We start from the raw sequence: 22,190 nt of genomic DNA on the forward strand, positions 1-22,190 counted from the left end.
CCTCAAAAAACAAAAATTTCATTTGACTTGCGTTAATTTGATGATTTCAGTTTACAGTGTCCAGGCCCCAATTAGCGCTCCAGCGCTAGAAGACTAGTCACTTAAATAAAGCTTCTTTCTTTCGGGGATTATCTGGTATAACGAGTTCAAATTGGCAGAGATAGCACATTATGCAATGCACATTCAATAGTCAGTATGACTGACTGATCAGAAAACGAGAGCCTTGTGCTAATCGCGCAAAAAATGTAAACAAAAGATTTTTGGGGTCTTAAAGACTGCACAGGCCGTGACACTTGCAGTCGCTCATCTCCTTTATTTTATAATTCTGCACTATAGATCATAATTTTACATTTTTTACAAAATTTTTGTTCGATAATAGCTTATACATTGGCATTTTAAGCCTTAAATTTCCATTCGAATCAATGGTTTCACTATTTGAGATGAATTTATGAAGTAGCAAACGGCTGCGAGTTGATCATGTACGCAAGCCGGGCGGATAGAAACATAGACACAGATAGAACTTAATTAAAACCTCTCGTAAGTGTCCAAAAAGATAAGATTTGTGGAGCAAAAACTGCATGTACCTCAGACCTTTTCGTCTTAAGGTGCTTTCCATGACATAACTGATCAGCCAGATCGAGCATTTGGAAGGACTAACCCTACAACGTCTTCATATTATCACAGTTTGAGGATAATGTACACTCCTCCAGAAAAATGCGTGGGTTTATCATGCAAGTGTTCCTTCAAATTGTTGCATTTTCATTGCAAACTGATGGATCTGGCAGGCCAGTTCTGGCAAAAGGAAAGCGCCCTTTATTCAATTGTTACAAAATGCAATACGTAAAACAAAACCAAAATATTCTTTTTCATTTATTTGATCCTGAATAGACCTAATCGGCTAACTCAATGTTGAACCCAATTCAAACCCTTTGGGAATAAAACGTTTTGTTCCAGGTATTTCCATGGCATTTAAATATGAATCCTACATTATCATGCAAATACTATATACAAAGAATCTTAATCCCGGGAGATCTGAATTGGGTACAACATTGAGTTAGCCGATTAGGTCTATTGTCTTCAGTTGCCCAGCATGAATGCAGAGCAATAATATTAAAAATAGCAAAAATTTGGCGATATATTAACTCATAACATTGCAATATCTTAGTCAATTAAATTTATCTATATAGCAGCATGGAAAAGTGACGTGCTACCCAAGTAACACCCGCTATCATCCAATTACGGCTAATTTGTTTAGACTGACTTTCTTTCAATTTACTCGCAACAGGTGTTTGCATCAGAGGATGTGTGACTCTTTTAAGATCACCAAATTCGACCACTTACATTTTCCTTTTGTGGAAATAAGAAAAACAATTTTATCAATCACAAACCCAGGCTCTCTTTTATCTGGAAGGGTTACGTTTTTGAAAACGTTGGGCGTGTAGCACTTTATACTGATTTCGACGTACAGAATTAACTATTGTACGATCATGTGAAGGGCTGTTTTCTGCCCATGTAAACCATGTGAGCGTTACCCCAATTAAAAGAATTGGGCCCACACAAGGACAGAGAAAACCTCTGACCAGGGTGGGAATTGAACCCACGACCTTCGGGTTAGATCACCGCTGCTCTACCGACTGCGCTACAAGGAAAGACGGGAGCAAATTGTGGGAATTGAAGCTGTCAAATTCAAGGCAATGAATATGTACAAGTACAATCTGTATTGCAGCGCTTGGGTCCGAAGTTGCCCAGATGCCTCCTAAAACAAGGTGGGGTATAAAACACAGGTCAGTGTACATGTCACTGTGCTGCAGATAAATAAACAACACCAAAAGTGTCTCCTAGCCCTAATCACTGTACAAAAATGTTGTTTCAGGCCTGGGGGAAACTCTTGGCTTAGCTGTTCGTCAGTGGAGCTGGGACTTGTAGTCCTGACGTGTGGAATGTTACCTGTGTTTTAGACCCGCCTCACTTTACAATCTCCAACAAAAAAGATGGCATTTATTGTTCATGATGTTTTACTTGTTTCACTTATTCAACCTGGTTTGAAGCTGGTTGAGAAACTCGAACTCAAACCCTTACTTTGCCAACCTGAATTGTTAAGTTCTAAAATAATTCTTCGTTGTTTGTCTCTGCTTGTTAAAAGCATGCCTTAGATAAAATACTTTTTAAATGTAAAATGGAATAAAAGATAAAAAATAGAAAATAGTAATTAATTATTGGAGAACATGCACAATCTTATCAATAGACCATATTCGAATTCTCACGGCTGGACTGGATCTTGCATGAAATGGAGGCTAATGCAGGCAAATCTTTTCAAACGCAAATTAATTTTCCCGCATTAGCCTCCATTTCATGCTAGATTCAGTCCAACCGTTAGAATACGAAACTGGCCTATTCTTTGATTGCACGTGATGTCACGGCAGCCATGTTGGTGGAAAGAAAAATAGCGAAGTCTTTTGGGGATTTGACTTTATCATTATGCAAAACTTAAACTACATTTTTCTATTGTTTTGGCACCATCATGGCCGTCTTATCACGTGAGTGCAAGCAAAGAATGTTATGTGAATAAATTACTCTACTGTCAGAGCAAAGTACTCTACAACAAAAACTTGTAATATCTTCAGCAAGTCTTTTACAACCCTTCCGCTAATAGCTGGTTCATCATCGCAAGGCTTGTGCCAACAAGAGGGAAAGGGCAAAGAAATCAGATGGAGAATTTTGACACCTGAAAACAACAATAACAAAAACATGTCCAGGCACATTAACCTCTGAATAGACCTTACTCATAAATGGAATGGCGGTCACATTTATAATTCTTTTGTCCACGTGCAAATTAGCCCACCAAGCCTCCTTTTAGAGCAAGAATTCTTTTCAATTCACTGTATGGTATCGAGGCTTGGTAGGCTAAGTTGCCACAGAAGCACGTGACCTTGAAGCGTGTAACTTGCAATTCTTTTCCTTGGAACAAAGCTGGGGATTTTAAGACACCAATTGTATGCCCAAATATGGACAAAAATAAGATCGAGGCTGAACGCGCGGGAAAATGCGCGAGCTTCGTTACAGCCAAATAATGAAACTTTTAAATTACCGTGCTTATTCGGCTATAAGCCGAGACCAGGAACCCATGACCCGGAGCCTACAACTCTACTGTGTTCGTGTAACGGCGTTTTCACAGACCGATTTATTTTTAGATTGAATTTCCCACGAACGAGACTCCCACAGGAGCCTGATGACCAATTACAAGAAATTAAGCTGACGTCATAGGGTCACCAAACCGGAACTGCCTTTGTTTTTTGACCTAAGTCGCGGGAAGGGCTAGTCTAAAAATAAACCTACTTGTGAAAACGCCGTTTCACAGACGCTGTATGGAAGTTGCACGCTCCAGATGGGCTCCTGCCGAGACCCCAAACTTCTTACGCAAAAAATCAACTTGATTGACACGAATTGCAAATGCATAATGCCCGGCTATAAGCCGAGACCCATTATCAACTATGGAATTTTCGTAATTTAAAATACAACTTAATTAATTACTAGCATCCAAAAGTGAAGATATTTCTTGCAGATAAAGTTACAAATCTCCAACACTGCTGTACTATAGATTTAGGGTTTAGTTAAGGACGGTGCCTACTGTTGTTATTGCGCATACGCTCTGCGCATCTCGAGATACTCGGATTTCCTATGGGTAGTGCTTATTAATACAGGGACATTTTTGCGTGGTTCAAAACTATGCAGTGAAAGCAGAACTTAGCAAGTGCTCTTGGTATCCAACATGAAAATTGGGGGTAACCATGCACTTTTCAAGCTTCAACTTGGAAATAAACGACATACATTGCTTTGCATTTTATAGCTTTTTACAAATATTGCTAATTCATTTCTTTCCGAAAATGCGGGGTTACCCCCAATTTTCTTTTTGGGTTTCAATAACACTTGTTAAGATCTGCTTTTCCAGCATATTCAGTAAACCGCACAAAAATACCTTTGAATTAGTAGGCACCGTCCTTAAACTCGAAAGAGAGGAGTGATCCCCACAATAATTTATCAATTAAATTGTCTCTGACAGATAACTAAAACATTCGGGTGGCTTCAAAGCGATTCGAACCCAATTGACCGCTGGGATGTCGGTGTACATGATGCTCTACCAACTGAACCACTCTGGTGGGAGCAGGTAAATTGCAGGGCCCGGTTCCTGAAAGGTGTAATAATTCTATTCCAGGGATGAATGTGCCGGAATAAGACACATTAATTTTATCCATTGAATAGAGTTGTAACACCTTTCAAGGAACCGGCCCCAGGTTAATTTGTTGAGCTCATCTGCTCCCACGATGGACTTGATGAATCAAATAAATGAATATTTAAAGTATTCATTTATTTTCATAGACAAAATGGAGAAAGGATCCTCCGCCTATCTGGACAATTTAAGCAATTGTCTCTCAATGTTAAGTAGCAGTATGACATTATCCACTCCAGCACACTATTGAAGTAGAGCGCAATTTTGGCAAAGTGTTTACCCAATTCCTCTGTAGGCAGTCTAGTGTATGTTTTATCGACTGCCACTGATTTATTGGGTATTAATTATGTACTCATATATTGTAGTCTATATATATGTATTGTGTACTTTGTAATAAAGACTGTCTGATTCCCATTGTGTAACTGCATTGGGTAGTGGTTTAGGTTTGGGGGAAAGAAATTTAGTAGTATTAACGAAGTTGAAAAGAGTAAATTGACCATCACAGGAGCGTTTAAGCCCTTAATTATCACCTGACAGTGTGTGAAACACAGAACATAATGCTGTTATTGTTACTTATTCCAAGCTCCTTCATAAGAAGAAGTATGCCTATTGGTCACGACGCTCAAAACCTACTATATTACATATTTTTGTTTCCTTATATTTCAGCCACGTTGGCTGCTAGTTTTTTTTACGTCAATAAACTATCTATCTATCTATCTATCTATCTATCTATCTATCTATCTATCCATCTATGTTCCAGAATATGGCAAATGCCTCAATGCACTTAAATAGCTTGTAATGAATGAAACATAGCAATACCGAAGTTCTGTACTGCATGCTACATTGTATGATACCCCAATTCACTCTAGATCTGATCAAGCAGTAACAAGTAAACAAACAATTACAAATACATGTACTATCCCACAGATCAGATCACATTGAACTGACTTTTAGCTCACATCAGACATTGCCTAAATTATATAAAGCAGCATTAAAAATTTTTAAAGTATCAATAATAATTTATTTATTACCTTTTTCATAAAATGGTATATGATCATCTTCCACCCTGAATGCTCCATTCATTAAACCATGAACAAAATATGGCCTTGTGTGGGTTCTGTCCTCAATATGATTGGTGCTCATTAAACGTCGTTCTAATAAACAAGTGACAGTTACTCAGTACCTTGTTCAAAAAGGCGGGTCTAAAACACAGGTAGATATTATTCTAATATCAACTTGAAGTTCTTAAAACAGCATAATGATATCATGGTGATACGAGACAATATGCTTCCGAACCACTGTCATTTGATTGTTAGACTCAGAGAGATATTTGGATTCAAAGGACTGTTTCTTCCCTAAGCTGTCTGAAAGGTTTTTCTCCAAAACCTAGTAAAGCTGAAACTGGAATACAACTGAGTTCATACCCTCTGTAAAGTCCGCTACGACCCTAGAAGGCCCACCAGGCTGGTACTTACAGTATCTCCGGTTTCTGGAGCATGAAGCGACTAGGAGTATTTCTACTTCCCCCTGGATGGGATGCTAGTCCATCACAGGGTTACCCCCAGCATTTTCGCCGGTACCCATTTATACACCTGGGTGGAGAGAGGCACTGTGAGAGTAAAGTGTCTTGCCCAAGAACACAACACAATGTCCCTGGCCAGGACCCGAACCCGGACCACTCGATCAGGAGTCGAGCACACTGACCATGAGGCCACCGCGCCTCCCACTCATACCCTCTAAAGCCAACTTGAATGAAACTGATTTCCATCATCTTCCCTATAATGATGATGATGATGATGATGATTATGAAGTTCATTCAAGTGTCCACTGTGTATTTACCACTGGAGCATTAATTGGGGACATAGTAAAGAAAACCACAATATGAACTCAAATCAAATGGTAACTTGGTTGCTGAAGAGAGGGGAAAACCGGAGTACCTGGAGAAAAACCTATGGGAGCAGACAAGAGAACTAACAAACTCATACTACATATGACGCCAAGGCTGGGAGTTGAACCCAGGTCACATTGGTTTGAGGCAAGTGGTCTTACCACTGCCCCATCCGTTCTCTCTATTACCAGTGTCATTCTCGTCAATCTACTGAAATTAACTTAATTTCTTAAATGTTAATGACGATGATAACGTAGGTTGGAAGTGTTCGTCAGTGCTGTCATTAATCATAAATGATGTAGTAAACTGTCTGAAAGTATTTCTATTATTTTCTTTATAAGACTGCAATAATTATTCGGAACATCAAAGTTTACATTTCCTATATATTAAGGCCTTTTCCTCATCTTGATTTTGTTAGCTTTGCAGGACAGTGCTCAAAAATAGTGGTCGTCTGGAAGATAACAAGAAAGTTTACTGGGTGACCAGTTTTGGGTAAAATATACAGCCTTGCTGCCCAAGGAAAATGAATGGACAATCCAGCCAAAAATAGAAAATGAAACAGTGCCCGATAGTACTCTGAAGAAATAATATTATTAATTTGCAACAGCTGAGCAAATTCCGATGTTCTGAATAAGAATATTATACGTGTAGCTTTTACAAAACAATGTCGTTTAGGAAAATGCAGCAGACAACATCACAAGCGTGTAGGCGATGGAAATTGAAGACACCATTTTGAAAATGCAAAAACTTGAACACAAACTTTGACAAAAAACCAAAGGCACACAAAAAAATCCTCACCTATGACTTCCAGTCTTTCAAATAAATCATTTGTCTCATTGAAAGTGTTAAAAAATGAAACACCTTGTGAACCAATAAGATCCAAAAGTACCATGGCATTCTGATCACAAGATAGTAAGAACAAAATAAAATAAAATTATTATTATTATTAATGACAAAGAGCTCTCATTGCAGGCATAATAATTTGACTAGACCAAGTGTCTTACAACAGCACAAAACACTGAGCTTATGTTAACACAATAGGCCTTGTGGCATTGCATGGTGACGTCATAAGCTCAAAAATTCACCAACAAGCACTGTTTGCACAAACTGATTCACATCATCTGGACATGCAATACTGCTCGTACGTGGGTTTTCTTAGGACATTACTAAACCACAAAACAGCGACATGAAACAACACATATGACCCCACCATACATTGAATACTATCCGACAAACTAACCCATATTCAATGTATGGTGTTTTGGTGTTTCATCTAGGATTCAGCTCAAGCTAAAATTTACAAGTTTGACTTTCAAATTCAAGGCATGGTGGTGAAATCAGCTGGTCAGACACACATAAAGGCTATTTTGTTTGCATTAGTTATAACGGTGCAATCTCACAGGCATTTGCAATATGCTAAGGACACTACAAAGAATATGAACCATTGTTTGCCAAAAAAAGTACATTGCAGGTTTTCATTATCATAAAAAGAAAACAAATCCTGCACTGTGCGTTGTTCTGTTATAAGGTATACATGTATGCAAGGAAGTCACAAGAGAATGAAACTGATTTGCAAATAAACACTGCAGGTCAGAGTTTCACACTATACCTGGAGGGTGTAAACTGCAGGTTGCAGGTCACTGTTTCACTAAAGCTAAAACAACCCAATCCTTTACTGCTAACAATAGGCCTAAACACTATGCTTTAGATAATGTTGAAGCCTATGGTTAGCATTTTTGTAAAGGACTGGACTGTTTCAGTTATAGTAAAACAATGACCTGCAACCCAAACTTTACACCATCCATCAGCTACCAGTGGTGAGAGCTTCTCAATATCTATATAGAAATGGAGATTTGATGAGATTTACAGCATTGTTAATAGAGCTACATGCAACAAAAGTGCTACAACAGGTTGCAAAATTGGTGAGACACTCCCTTAAAAAACACCTTTTCTAGCTCTCATTACCTGTCAGATTCCAACCTTTTCAACCCCCCCCCCCCCCCCAATTGCCCACCCTTTCAATGACGACTGTTCAAGTTCAGTGACAAGGGGGAAGTGGGGATGCAGTGTGTGAGATAGTAGGTAAATAATATTAATAACGCCCTAAGAAAGTGAAATGTCTCCATTACTTTGGCAACTTATTGCGCCTCATACATACTAATAGTTTCGAACCAGCTGCATTTACGTTTCCGAATGCACTTGCATTAATCCATTTCAAACTATCGTGTTTGACGCGAGTTAACACCTGCACTGTATGAGCTGAATTTCCACAAGCCTTTTGATGTATACAGCATGCATCCCAGAATATTTGGAGTACTCTGTACTACATGTAATTCATGTATTTATATAGACCAAAATAAAACAGTTGAATGAATTCTTCATTGAGTCATGAAAACAAACTCCTCTTGCTTTGAGCAAATTAGGATGTGGGTCTTTCTTCTGAGAAGAAAATGTATTTACGTACATGTACAGTGCAGCAGATAACCTCCCCAAAACCTGCTCAATTACGGTAGTTTTTTTCAGTATGATCACATGAGCTTTGTAGGAAACTTAATTTTCAAAACCCCATTCAAACTCTGTTGACAGAGGTACAGTATTTCAATTACAGAGGTATGTTTTCTCACAGCAACTTTGGAGCCTGAACATAATTTTATTTTTACCAAAAAGGCAAAAAAGCACCCTGCTGCAAAATTAGGAAGGGAAAGTTTCGAGGAGGTGACATGGAAGTAAAATTGAAAAGGGGTCAATACTTCCAGGCGCTACTGTACCTTCTAGCAATTCAATATTATTACACCCTGATGACAACTAAGGTTGTTGCTTCAATGCCTGCATGACTTACAATGGTACTAAGCATTGTACTGTTTGTGGAGCCTGGTGGGTGACTTTGGTTGTACCATATGTCTGCAAGATGTCTTGATCCATAAAGAGAGTCAGTGCTTGTCCACTCAACAAATGCCTCCTCTCCATCAAAGAACACCATTTGTAATGTCACATCTGACTGCTATTTGCAGTGAAAAAAAAAAAGCATGCGATTGAGGAATTTAACTGAAACTTACCACGGGACAGTCTTGCACATATAATGAGTCTGAAGGGGTACGCTTTCTTTTTAAGCATTGGCCGTGTAGTACTTTTATTTCAACAGAAATTTTATTTGAATGTGATTTTAAGAGCTATCTTCATTCCCATGTAATCCATCTGGCCCCAGTTGTTTAAACGATGCATAGCGCTCTTCACGAGATAAATCACTATCCACCAGATAAACACTGGCACTTAAAACCAATAATTGAGTTATCCAGTGGATGGTGATTTACCTGACGATAGCACTATCCATCGTTTCAACAACTGGGACCTGAGTGTTAGCCCTAGTAATGGAACTGAGCCCAAAAATTCTCCTTTGTGCGAACATTTCAGTTACCAGGGCTAATTCTTAAACAGCTTATCATGGGAATAAAGATAGCACTTAAAATTACACTCAAATGCATCTTTCCACTTGACTGGTTAACCCACAGACTTCTCAGGCGCCCTAGGACATCCCCAGTTGACAAGTAAAATCGTCTTGTATTAGAGAAGTAACATCTGTTAAGTCTCACTAACAGGAGTCCATGGGTTAATTTCTTCACTTGATGGCAAAAAGTAGCCGACTTCTCTGAGTGAATTCAAGTAAAAGGTAAAGTCTCTGCTACGAGCCTAGAGAGGCCCATCAGGCAGGCACTTATCTCCGGTTTCTGTAGTGTGAGGCGACTAGGAGTATTTCTACTCCACCCTGGATGGGATGCAAGTCCATCGCAGGGTTATCCCCAGCATTTTCGCCAGTACCCATTTATACACCTGGGTGGAGAGAGGCACCGCGAGAATAAAGTGTCTTGGCCAAGAACACAACAGAATGTGCCCAGTCAGGGCCTAAACCCGGACCACTCGATCTGGAGTGCAGGACTCTAACCATGAGGCCACCACACCTCCCACCAAGTAGCCAATGCTTTTTTTTCAGCTGTCCATACTCATTAAAGCCACAGCTCCTGCATAAGCTGTTTTGAACCTGAATCTGATTGACAAATACAGTAGCTATGTTTTAAAAGTGGCATTTATTACCTTTCTAGTTAGGATAATTATGTAAATGCTATTATCCATACCTCATCATCATCATCATTGTCGTCATCATCAAAAGCACCATTTTTCCTGTTCATTTGCAGCTGCTGCTTCCTTGCTGCAAATAATGGTGTCACTACCTTGGCAATTTCAATCAACATTGCACATGGCATTGCAGAGTCTGTAGCACCAAGAAAGTACCCGTTGCTATTTTCTGGAAAGTATTTGGAATCGTAGTGTGCAGCTAAGATAAGTCTCCGTTTGGCATTGGGATTGAGTGTGGCAATGATGTTTGTGAATCGCTTTGGCCCATAAGGTGTATTATCATCAAACTCATCAAGGGAAACTGTCCAGTCTAGATCTTCAAAGTTTTTCTTTATAAACTGCAAAAAGAATCATTATAAAAATTTTGATAAAATAATATGAACAATGGAGTATACATAAATACAAGTACTTATGTTATAATTCAATAAATAATCATGATAACAATAATAATAATAATAATAATAATAATAATTCAAACATCTGGTATCATCCGTAAAGCCATGGATTTCTAAGCTTATGGTGCTAATTGGGATAATGGTACTGGTGCATCAGCAAGAGAAATAATAATAATAATTATAATAATAATAATAATAATAATAATAATTAAAAAAATAAAGATGAGCAATTTTACATTTCTTCATTTTGCAAAATTAATACTAGCATTCTTTCCCTTGAGCAAGACCTATTGCACAAGATGTGTGACAAAAAAACATTCTTGCAAAATCATACCCATTAAACAGCCCCTGAAAGTCGAAAGATAATATTTTTTCCAGATTAAATCAATTTGCAGCTGTAGCTTCCCCATTTTCTGGTATGTCAATGCCTCTGGTATTATTATGCATTACTTAGTAACTGTGGCAAGATATAGAAGTTATTGAACTAGCGTGAAGTCCATACTGGGAAAATATTGGTCAAGCTCCTTTTTTTGCAAGTCTATTTCAAGCCCAGTCCATAAAGTTGCAAAAAAGCAAGGCCAATATTTTCTCAGTATCCATGGACCGAACAAGCTACGTTCAGTAAGGTTTTCATTGTATTGGCTCTCTTGCACAGGGTTTTCTATTCCTTGAGTCTTGCCTCTTCACCTGCTTCTGTTAACAGTTCAGGAAACTGGAAGTCCAACCTGACTAAATAAAAACACTTCTCAAATTTTTCTCAAATTTCAAATTGAAACGCTTATTTTGCTGAACATTGAAGAAAACACACCATTTTGTTCGCAAGATGAAAGTTCATAAGCACTTTCAACGCATTTTTTGGCAATGAGCCTGGACTCAAGTTAAACCATTTTCATTAAAATACCCTAAGCTCGAAATTTTTAAAAAAGATGCAAGGTATAGTCACAAATTAAATTGCATCATTTGTAAAAGTAGGGACAATCACTGCAATGAAGTTGTACAAAACAAAATATGAGCCCGCAATACGTTTGTGCAAAAACCCGCTCGAAATGGGTGGTCGAGGAAATGGATCGTGCTTCAACCACATTACAATTTTGCTCCATATCTCCAAACTGAAACAAAATTCATGATGATCGAGAAACAGAACATTTTTTTTCATCGCTTTATTTATTTTTACGCTAGCAAAAGTTTCGGCAAAGTGCCAATTGCTAACCCTTTTGTGTCCCTTCCCCCCCCCCCCTCCCAGGCAAAGCCCTGGCATTTGAACTTTTGAAGATTGGATGGTTCAAATTCCTGCCCCCTAAGGCCACAATGGTGTTCAAATGTCCTACCCTATCGTTGGATTTGTCTGTCATACCCTACTAAAGAACAATCATTGTCGGCTCCTCCTGTCTTTAATAAAGACCTTTTGAAGACCTTTTTTGTAAGCCAATCACTCACAAATGCTACATCTCTTCCTTTAAACTCTTCATCTCGTCGAAACACGTGTATTACAGCTGTGAGCAACTTCGGCGCCCGAAAAAATCATCAATTTAAAACCTGACACTTCTGCTTCAATTTTCCCCACCCCACGCAGGTAATGGTCAAATTCTCCACTCCCCGGGCAGAGAAGATAGTTAAATGCCCGGGGTTTGCCCAGGGGGTGGGAATGTTGAAGTTTCGATTTTTTAACAGTGAAAGCTGGTCGCAAAGTGGCGACTCCTCCAGATATCTTAATCGCAAGGGGGGAAAAAATTCAGTCGCATGGTTCACCATAATCATGAAAATACAATGGACGGGCCTAATTATTAGTTCTGTAAATTGTTTAAATTTCCGCATAATCAAAGAATGTTTACACATTCATAATATGGCCAAAACTTCCGCATTATGCTTAAATTTTTTTCCGCATCCTATCAGAAGCCCAGTGTAAATATACTAATAGTGCTGTTATGAAAGAATCAAATTTATGTGCATGTGCGGGAAATACCACGTATTCTCGAAAAAAAATCAAATGTGATGCACAGCTTGTAAAAAATTTGTTTTGTACCACTATGAAACACGCGGGTTACAGCAGTCTACGCTAACAATAAAAATCATTTTATAAGAAAAAGATATCACATTTCCCGATAAAAAACAAAATCTATCTCCTACATTTTTTCCAATTAACGAAATACGTATTTGTCAACATTTTTAACAATAATATGGCGACTTAAATCTATGCGGTTTGAGTGAACTCTTCACAAACATCAAGTTTTGTAAGTTCCAAAGTTAAGGCTTCCGGTACTTACGACCGAATGAAATATGAAAAGCAATTAAATTTGTCTCATAGCGCCGAAACAAAAGAGGTTAAAAAATCACACGAAAACCCAAGAAGTTAAGAACGCCGTAATATGATGCTTATCAGCCATTCGTGTAAAAATTCATGGAACCCAGCAATACAATCAAAATATTGAGAAAGTATTTTCAAAGCCGAGGTAAATCAATTCAACCAGCATTTATTCGGAGACTGTAAGCTGTTTACAGGGATGAGTTAAAGTAATAAAGAAGGTTCGCCTTTATTTTTCTTACCATTTTGACCTTGTGATGTCCATTTGTTCCAGGTACACGAACGCGTAAAATCGGACGAAAAATATCATAGTAAAAGGACTGATAATCCGTTCTTTGGGCCAAGTCGTTAAGTTTGGATTCCGCTAGCGTTCTTTTCAACGGATGATCAGAAAGCCTCTATCAAAAATAAGGAAGAAATCACAAAACAAATATGCGAGGGATTATGACAGATGAAGGTTTATATTACAACCAATACATCGATTGATTCAGCGACATCAAAACCTACTTACTTTGGCGTCCGAACGACCGAGCGAAAGAATCTCAAAGAAGAAGAGAGTTAAGAACGGTGACAGCTTCATCCTCCTTCCTTCGATCGACCACGAGGGCTTGCAGATTTACACTTAATCAAGAAACCAGCTGCCTTTCCATTTTATGCCATTTAAGTTAATTGAGCGAACTTTATTTTATGTCACTTATCTCATTTGCGCGGAAGCGCGCGGTTGTGGAGTATTTAACCGCTGACCGATCATTTTTTCGAAAGCAAGCACGCGGGCGCAAATTTTTTAGCGATTCAGCAGTATCGGAAATGACTTGATGACTGAGATAAAGGATCAGAGCTTACTATCTTCAACTTTATTTTGTATTTACAAATTGTGGAGAACAAAAAAAGCATCTCAAGTTTTCAGAGTGCCTGCGACACGCATGTATGCTAAGGAAAGAAAGTTCTTTTTTGACTGAATGTAAATTCGAAGGGCGACTGGTGTGTTGCAATATCAGACATTCAAGATGGGTCCCACACATTGTTTATGGGTTTGTGGTTTAAAAACTAGGAACCAAAGAACTTCAGCTTTTTCAAGGACACTGAAAACAAAATTTAAAAATCCAACAAATATTGCTGCCTGTATTGTTGTCCGAAAGTGGACGAAAAATATCCCTCGTAAAAGGATTACGGCAGTGCAATCGTTGTTTTGGGTCATCTCGTTGAGCTTCTATTCTGAGAGGGGGTTCTTTTAACTCAATTGAATGATCAGGAATCAGACTAGGAATCGTCTTTCCAATAAAAGGTAAATCTCAAAATATAATGATAGATGAGGTTACAACCAATATGTCGATTCATTCAGACATATATGAAAAATTAACCTACTTACTTTAGTGTCCGTTCGACGCAGCGAAACAATCTCAAAGAAGACGAGAATTAAGACCACTGTCAGCTTCATCCTTCTTCCAACGGTCGACAACGAAGGCTTGTGGGTTCGTTGAAGATCAAGCTAATCAGCTTATGATTAAGAAAATAATTTTGTACTGACGTGCTTTGACCTCCTCTTGCGAAGATCAACGGAAATTGAAATTTGTGTTTATCAATCGCGGCCCTACTTATCTCGAGATTTTTACTTTCATCAGTCAAATATTCGATATCGATGCTGCAAAAATACTCGGGTTGCGTTTTCGATGCTTTTGGCTCCTGCTGTAGACATGAAAATTATCATTTTCATTTTGCAAGCCCAGCTGCGCAATTTAAGTCCAGGTTGATGTATTACAGTACAAACAAGTACAGTAAACAGAAATTTGTAAACTGATAAGTTCATTTCGCGAAGACTCATCGATCCTAGAGTCTTAAATCAATTAAGGCAAAATTTGACATAAAAAAATGATAAAGTAGAAAAATCATCTGAAGCGAGACATGGATAACACCTACTCGCAAAAATTCCAGTCCAAAGCGATTCGAAGAGCAACATGAATTTCGCTTATGTATTTTAATCAAAATCGGCATATTATTCAGTATATTAACATATTCGTCATATCACATATTGAATACCCGGCTTTAAATGACCGTACATCTCGAGGGCTAGAGTGTTTGAGACTTATCGTTAACTACTGGTCCGTCTTCGTTAAAACTTTGCTTTTCAACGGTTTAATTTTCTTAACGATATGGAAGTGCTTTCCAATTTGAATGCGGTAAAACACAAAACAAGGTAATGCCTGAGTCCTACAACAACAGAAACACAGGTAAATTGAAAGCAATTTCATCGGCAGCCAACTTGTCAGAGCTTGTCAGAGCAGGTTCTTAGCTTGCTTCTGATTGGTTAAGAAAAGTTAAAAGCTTGAGGCGAAATTTTTATGGCAATCATCAAGTATAGCAATATAAAAACCAAGCCAAGAGAAATTACTTTTATCACTCGAGGAAGGAATTTAAATAAATTAAATAAACCGGAGATGTCTTGTCTCTGTGAAAAAGTCTAATCGAAAACACGTGTAATTCTCTATGATTCGTTTAAAAACACAAAGACATCATTACATCTCACCCCCTCCTCTGTTTCGGAAACTCGTTGAAAACACCTATTTGTAATCAGTGTTTCTGATCAACAGGATATCATATATACGCTGGATTACAGTCCATGTTTTCCCTCTCATTCTCCGGTTGAACAGCTTTGAACGAAATAACCCGCTTTCTCTCAGTTAATACTTCTTGTGGTTAAAATGATATATTCTGACAGCAATCTGACACTTAAAGGAAAACAAAAAAACGCTAGTAAAGTAAAAGAAAATATATTTTTATGAAAAAAAGTAAAAAGAAAAATTGCCCCTTGATTTGAGTTTCCCGAAGCATACCTTTATAAGCGGTCCCCAGCCGCTGCCATCTCAGAGGACAGTCAAAAGTGGAAAGAAAACATGGAGCATGGCGAGAGATATTAAGTTATGTTGTTTCCCTTGAGCACCATTTTTCCCTCAGATTTTCGAGCATCAAATCTTGAAGCATTTATTAAATCATCAGAATGCACAAAAGTAAGGAAAGGTGGTCGAATACGATCTCGCCGACTTTCTCGCCATTTGCAGCTGTCAACCGAAGATTAGAGACTGAAAACCTTGTTTCTCAACTCACAGGCTCTAGTGACAGTCCGGGAGGAAAAAAAAAGTCTCGAAAAGTCGTTAAACTAAGTGTAGTCCCAAAATCTTTCCTCTGTCTGCAACGAACGAAAATTCTTATCTTGGCTCTACTACTGTAGGATGCGCCGAAAACATAAAGTAAATTGAATTCTGATGTAACTTCGGAAAGACAGTGTTTCGTTAAATCGGACTTCTACTGCAATTACTAAAACTAAAACAGCTAACTGTAAACTCATAGTTAAATTATTTCCTTAAAATTCCATTTTTTTATTTTTATTTTGTCAGCATCAGACGCCAAACTTCAGTAATCTTTTCGTGTCCCCGGAAAAAATATTGCTTTTCAGCGGAACCTGAAATTTCCCGCTCAGTAGGAGGCCTCGAAACCCAACACCAATCTCGTTAAAATTAATTAATAGCTAACATTTTCATTTTTATTTTTAATTTTTTTTGTTTCATTCAGTGAGTGTGAGTTTTTTTTCGTCAAAACTCTCCTCTCTTTCAACACGAAAGCGAACCCTTTGTTTCATATTAGGACCCGGTTATGATGCAGTTCCATTAAAACTTATTTTCTCCCCAGTAAAAAGTGGTTTGTCTTATAACATCCTTGGACTGCCTGTACCATGTTTGGCGAATAATTTTTGTTTATTTTAACTTTTCTTGTTTATCCTAGTAGAAATACGCATTTTATTTTTGCGTTACTTGGGCCTTTTTTTTTTTAATAACCTATCAAACGATCCTATGACAATCGAGAAAGCAGGTGGCAATATAGAGACGGAGAAATGGCATATTTTCGCTAACTGAATCAAAGAGCGTGTACGATGAATGACTCTTCCAGAGCGTGCTCGCCACAGCTAGGTTAATTATTTGTCGAGGCACTAAAAATTAAGGACTTTTGAGTGGCCATATTTCGCAAGACCTGGTTTTCGTCATTTTCGGCTGAAAACGAAAATAACAAGCCGCTTTATTTTTGCGATTTCTTCCGAAAAGGATTTCAGAAAAATGATTTTTTGTGCCAGTGCGACGAGCCAACGCGCGAGGCAGCTGGCATTGAGCAGCCAGCTCAGTGCAAACTACATGTATGACACTTGAAAACGATTGGTCCTTATCTGACCCAAGAACTGTGAATCCCAGAAAGGACAAAAACGCTGGTTGGAAAAACATGTTGTTGGGCTAATACTCTTGCAAATAAGATATGTTATTTTCCAACTGGGAGGCAGGTCACTTGATAGCGGATGCATGCAATAAGAGACTTACAAACTGAACGTTTCAAAGAGAAATATTTTTATTTGAATGTTGTTCCCAAGCCTCTTGTCTAAAAAAAATGAAACTTATTTTTGTATGTAAATGGATCGATCGATGTCATAAAAATGGACGGGACCTGTATTACATGAGGTGAGCCGAGCCCAGCTTGGGCTCACTGATTTAGAATCATGTGTCGTAACAACAACAACAACAACAACAACAACAAGTGGAAAGACGTTTGTTGTTATTAAAATTCACCATTCTACAATTTAAAGAAGCCTTAAGGTTTGCTATCTTATACATCGCTTTCTTAATTTAAAACATAAAAAGCTGCGTGGGCTGTCCCAGAGAACGCGATTCAAGGCGGGTTTACACGGTGCGACTTGTCGGCCCGATTTTTGGCGGCGCCTTTGAAAAAAATCGGGCCGACATAAAAAAATCTGTCGCACTCACACGGAAAAATGTCCGCCCGGTTGGCCAGGATCCCCGGAGGGGGCACTTTAGGAATTTCTGGGTGGGGATGTGCCACTGGGACCCTGGAACCCTTAGCCTATACCAGAGCTAGTTCAGCGGAATTTTGCTACCCTATACTAGAGTAAACTCCCACCGATAGCCGTCTAAATTCCAATTCTTGACAGTTAATATTATCCAGAGGTCTTTCATGGTAGCCAGTTATTGACACTGTCGAGGCTGAGTTACGTAAACTTAAACTTTGCCGATTTGATTTTTTTATATTCTTGAGTGTGATTTTCTGGTTTCCTTAGTCTTGATAAAATCTTCAACCGACTGGTCAGTTTCATGAAAAATGATACCCTATTCTAGACCGAAAGGCTATGATTTATATACTCTATACTAGAGTAAACTGCTTGAAAACCATACCCTTCACAGCGGCACATACCTATATAGTCCATATATGGCAGTACACCCCCCGGGCTAGGATCCCGGCATCGTAATATGCCGGCGTGATCCCAGCTAATCATGTAATCGCAAACTTTATTTTTGATGTTTTTCTCAGAGGTGCCGGGATCTCGGCTAAACAAGCCAGCACACCTAACGGGGCCAGCCCGGCTTATGTAATCGTTATAGGATTCGATACCGTGCCCTCTTGGAAAAAGAGAAATAATAATCTTCTTCGCGTCAAGTATCATCATTTGCGTTTCATCAGTGAGAACGTTATCATGGGACAATTCAGTTGTACACTCCCTTAATTTTCGTGCATATGCATCCCAATTTTTGTGATATCAAATTTTCGCGATATATTATTAGTTCGCAATCGTGAAATTTGCGAAAAGAAAGTTTCGCAAAATTTAAGGATAATAATGTATCGAGGGTTTCTTTCTTGTCATTTGATATGAGCGGGAGGCCAAAAATAAATTGGCCTGGTGACTGTCATTCTTGGTCATTTAAAAGCTGATTAAGTAGCTAACAGATTACAGGAACACCGTATACGAATAATTTAGTGTTAGATGGTCGAGAGATGCTGGCTTTTAAGTTCGTCATAAATTGTAAAAGACGTAAATGGGTCTTAAATCTTAGCCTTTTAAGGTTGCATTCATAAAAGCATAAAACTGTTTCACGTAAAAGTTTTGTTACTAGAGAGATTAAGCATGACGCCGTTTAGGCCGAACGTCAAACTTCGTGAGTGAAATTAGGGTTTTGCCAAAAATGTAAGAACCCTGCTTGATATTAGCTCATTTTTGTCCTGTTAGCTCCAGATATCAAGAAACATTCTTAAAGTAACGAGACAAGTTAAAATGAGAGAAATTTCATGCTTTTAACACAAGCAGGATCCTGCCGTTTCAAGTTTGCCTTTGGCCGTAAACGTCATGCTTAACCTGTCTACTAACAGAGTACCTAAGCTGACAGAGGTCGTTAGATTTTCAAATCTGTCAATTGAAAACAGAAAAAAGCACTCTAGGGGTGCGTTCGATTGACCCTGTTTCGGAATAAGAATACGTGGAGTGATGATTTCAAACTGTATGTTTGGCGTTTTGAAGCGACAAGTATAATAAAGATATATTTAAAATAGCATTTTAGCGGGGTGTTGACAATTTTAACGTGAATCTCCGTTAAAGCGAAGGATTTCTAACTTCTATTCCATGTATGCCTATTGCAGAATTACGGTCAATCGAACGCGCCCTAAATGTGATATCTAACCGCGATGTGTCTGTTTAATGAAACCACTCTAAGTATTTTCTCTTTAATTTACTCGAGGACCGGAGGTTATAGGGCTACCAGTACCCTCATTAGTGGTTGCCACATGACCAGAAAAGGACCAGTACGGTGTCACAGCGGATTTAGACCCCCCCCCCCCCCCCGCGGATTTTGAGCCATTTTCGGGTGTCACAATTTCCTTTGTATCTCAAGAACGGAGAGGATTGAAGTCGTCAAACTTCACAGTTATTTTTTTTTTGTTCCCTTGAGAACACGTTAAAAGATCGCCTCTCCAAAATAAGCGGTTAGCAGTTTCACAAATGGCTTTTCGGGCCCGAAAAGTTTTCGGGACTTTAGAGCAACGGGCCCCAGATCCGCTAGCAGATATGGACCCCCTTTCGCGGATAAAAAGGCGTTCTTTTGATTCAGGTAATGAAATTCCTTTGCATATTGATTTTTGAGTTGCAAACAGTTACAAATCAACAGTTATAAACGGAATGATTACTATACTCACTCTTGCATGCGAGAGACACTTTTAAACACTTTTAGTGTAAGCTAAGTTTATTTGTCAAACTTAATATAACTGTTTATTCTTTTGTGTTATAGCAATTGTTCTATTTATGAAACCGCGGAATTTCTCTCCAATCTCTTTCTCACCTCAAAGTAAGTCTGTTAGAATAAATATCAAGAATGGTTCTTTTAAAGCGCCGACCATTTAAAATATCAATCGAAAGAAAAAGAACTTTAAAAAAAACAATGCTTTCAAAGACAAGAGTTACAATTTGCATTCACTTTACGAAATGTTGCAGACCGTGCTTTAAACAACTTTTACTGAAACTCAAGTTTTCGGGAAAATTTGAAAATTAATACGAGAAAATTTGAAAATTAATACGAGAATTCATGACTTGACAAGTTTGGTTACAAAAAAGGACAAATCTTCTGAAGCCATGTAGTCAACAAGTAAACCGTGCACCGGTGGCTCAGTTGGTTGAGCACCGAGCTGTCTCGCGGAAAGTCGTGAGTTCAACTCCGGCCGGACCAACACACAGGGTCTTTAAATAACTGAGGAGAAAGTGCTGCCTTTGTAACGACATCGGCGAATGGTTAGATTTTCAAGTCTTCTCGGATAAGGATTATAAGCCGGAGGTCCCGTCTCATAACCCTAGGGTATAAATTCTGGCGGGACGTTAAAGAATCCACACTCTATTCGAGAGGCATAGAGTTGTAGGTTGTAGGGCATAGAGTTCCCGGTGTTGTGGTCTGATCTATATGGATATAGAGGTTAGAAAGTAACCCATTGGGGGTGAAAATTCTGTTCCTCCCCCCTCCCTTGATGAATTGTGGCGAATAAAGTAAAACAACTTCTAAGAATGCGTCTTTCAACCAAGAGGTGTTACTTCAAAGAGTGGCACCTCCTTTGTGGAAGCGCAGACCATTCAAACTATCAAATGGAAGAAAAAGCAACGCTTTTTGCAAAAGCCTCAGCGCGTGCTTTCAACAACTTTAACTAATTATAAAGCTTAAGTTTGGCTTTGCTTTTCTTATTAAAAATATAACTTGACCAGTTTGGTATTCCAACGGTTGGACTGGATCTACAATTAGCATGAAGTGGAGGCTAATGCGGGCAAATTAATTTTCATTTGAAAAGATTTGCACACATTTAAGTAATATCAGAAACCCATAAGGGTTGAAACGTGTAACGGCCCCTTGTGTGCTGGGAAACAAGCTTCGGAATATTCAATTTGCTAAGTACCATATTTGGAACAACAAGAGCGAGGGGTTTCCAAATATGGTACTTAGCACTGAGACATTCAACCAATCAGTTCGCACTGAATATTCGGAAGCTGTGAACGCGCGTTACACGTTTCAACCCTTATGGGTTTCGGCGTCCATTCCATGCTAGATCCAGCCCAAGTGCGTTATTTAAGCTTCTGTCAGAAAGGAGTTAAAATTCGCTTCTACACACTTTACGAAATGCCGCCTCGAATGCTTTAATCAACAAATTAACTGATTTAAATCTTTTCCTCGAGTTTCCCCAATCCGAAATCTAACTCTGTCTTGATAAACAGTTAAATAAATAAGCTATAATATGAGGGGGGGGGGAGGGGGGGGGGGAGAGGCTCCATACCCGGGAGTCCAAATCCGTCAGCGGATTTGTGACGGGGGGTCCAAATCTAGGTCCAAATGCGCTAGGACAATTCCAGCTGAGTTATTTGCTTCAGTTTGGAGAGGACGAGGCTGTTGCTCCATGTACACTCAATTACAGGGGTTCGTGTGTACTTTGGGAAGGTGACCGTTATTTGCCACAGGTGAAAAGACCTGGGTAAACGACGTACAATAGCTATGAAGAATTCTTGTAGCTCAATAGTTTAGAGCATCCGTTGTGTGGTGTTCATTAATTCAGCCGCAAACCCCAAAGGATCGTACAAGGAACAGATGGAAGCAACGATTCCTCGTTTTGCTTCTGGTCGATGCAACTTCTCGATTTAAGGAGGCCATGGGTTCGCGAACCGCTGCCAAGCAACAGATCATAAAAAAGACCTCGAGCACAACCTCCTGTAGCCTGCGAACGCAGACGTATTTCCGGCTTAGCGGTGATGTCTCTAAAAAGGCTCGCGGTGTATGAGGCCACCGAAGCAGAAACAGCCATAAGTCAAAAAGCGACTTTGCCAAGTGCTGGCATATGTAGACGTATACGTCACCGAAAGCTGAAAATTTGAAAAAGACGTTGGAAACAGTGCAA

The 22,190-nt window shown here is 38.9% G+C and overlaps 2 protein-coding genes across 4 annotated transcripts in view; both read right to left on the reverse strand.

Annotated features, from left to right (window-relative positions):
* The window catches only part of LOC137980371 (protein mono-ADP-ribosyltransferase PARP14-like), a 115,429-nt gene that overhangs the window by 39,763 nt on the left and 53,476 nt on the right, over positions 1 to 22,190 (reverse strand). The gene's annotated exons all lie outside the window — the stretch shown is intronic.
* LOC137979034 (glutaminyl-peptide cyclotransferase-like) lies at positions 299 to 14,642 on the reverse strand. 3 transcript variants are annotated; one of them, XM_068826189.1, is made up of 7 exons: positions 14,314 to 14,642; positions 13,187 to 13,342; positions 10,247 to 10,585; positions 8,956 to 9,117; positions 6,915 to 7,014; positions 5,260 to 5,382; positions 299 to 2,725 (listed from the first exon to the last, which is right to left on the reverse strand). In XM_068826189.1, the coding sequence occupies exons 1-7, from the start codon at positions 14,380 to 14,382 to the stop codon at positions 2,571 to 2,573; spliced, it is 1,104 nt and encodes a 367-aa protein (XP_068682290.1). In that variant the 5' UTR covers positions 14,383 to 14,642; the 3' UTR covers positions 299 to 2,570. The 3 variants fall into 3 exon arrangements, with proteins under 3 accessions (XP_068682290.1, XP_068682291.1, XP_068682289.1); XM_068826190.1 differs by lacking the exon at positions 14,314 to 14,642 and adding an exon at positions 13,456 to 13,657 and having other exon boundaries at positions 8,956 to 9,114; XM_068826188.1 differs by lacking the exon at positions 14,314 to 14,642 and adding an exon at positions 13,456 to 13,657.

This window comes from Montipora foliosa, chromosome 12, assembly GCF_036669935.1.
Source record: "Montipora foliosa isolate CH-2021 chromosome 12, ASM3666993v2, whole genome shotgun sequence".
In the NCBI taxonomy this organism is placed as follows: Eukaryota; Metazoa; Cnidaria; class Anthozoa; order Scleractinia; family Acroporidae; genus Montipora; species Montipora foliosa.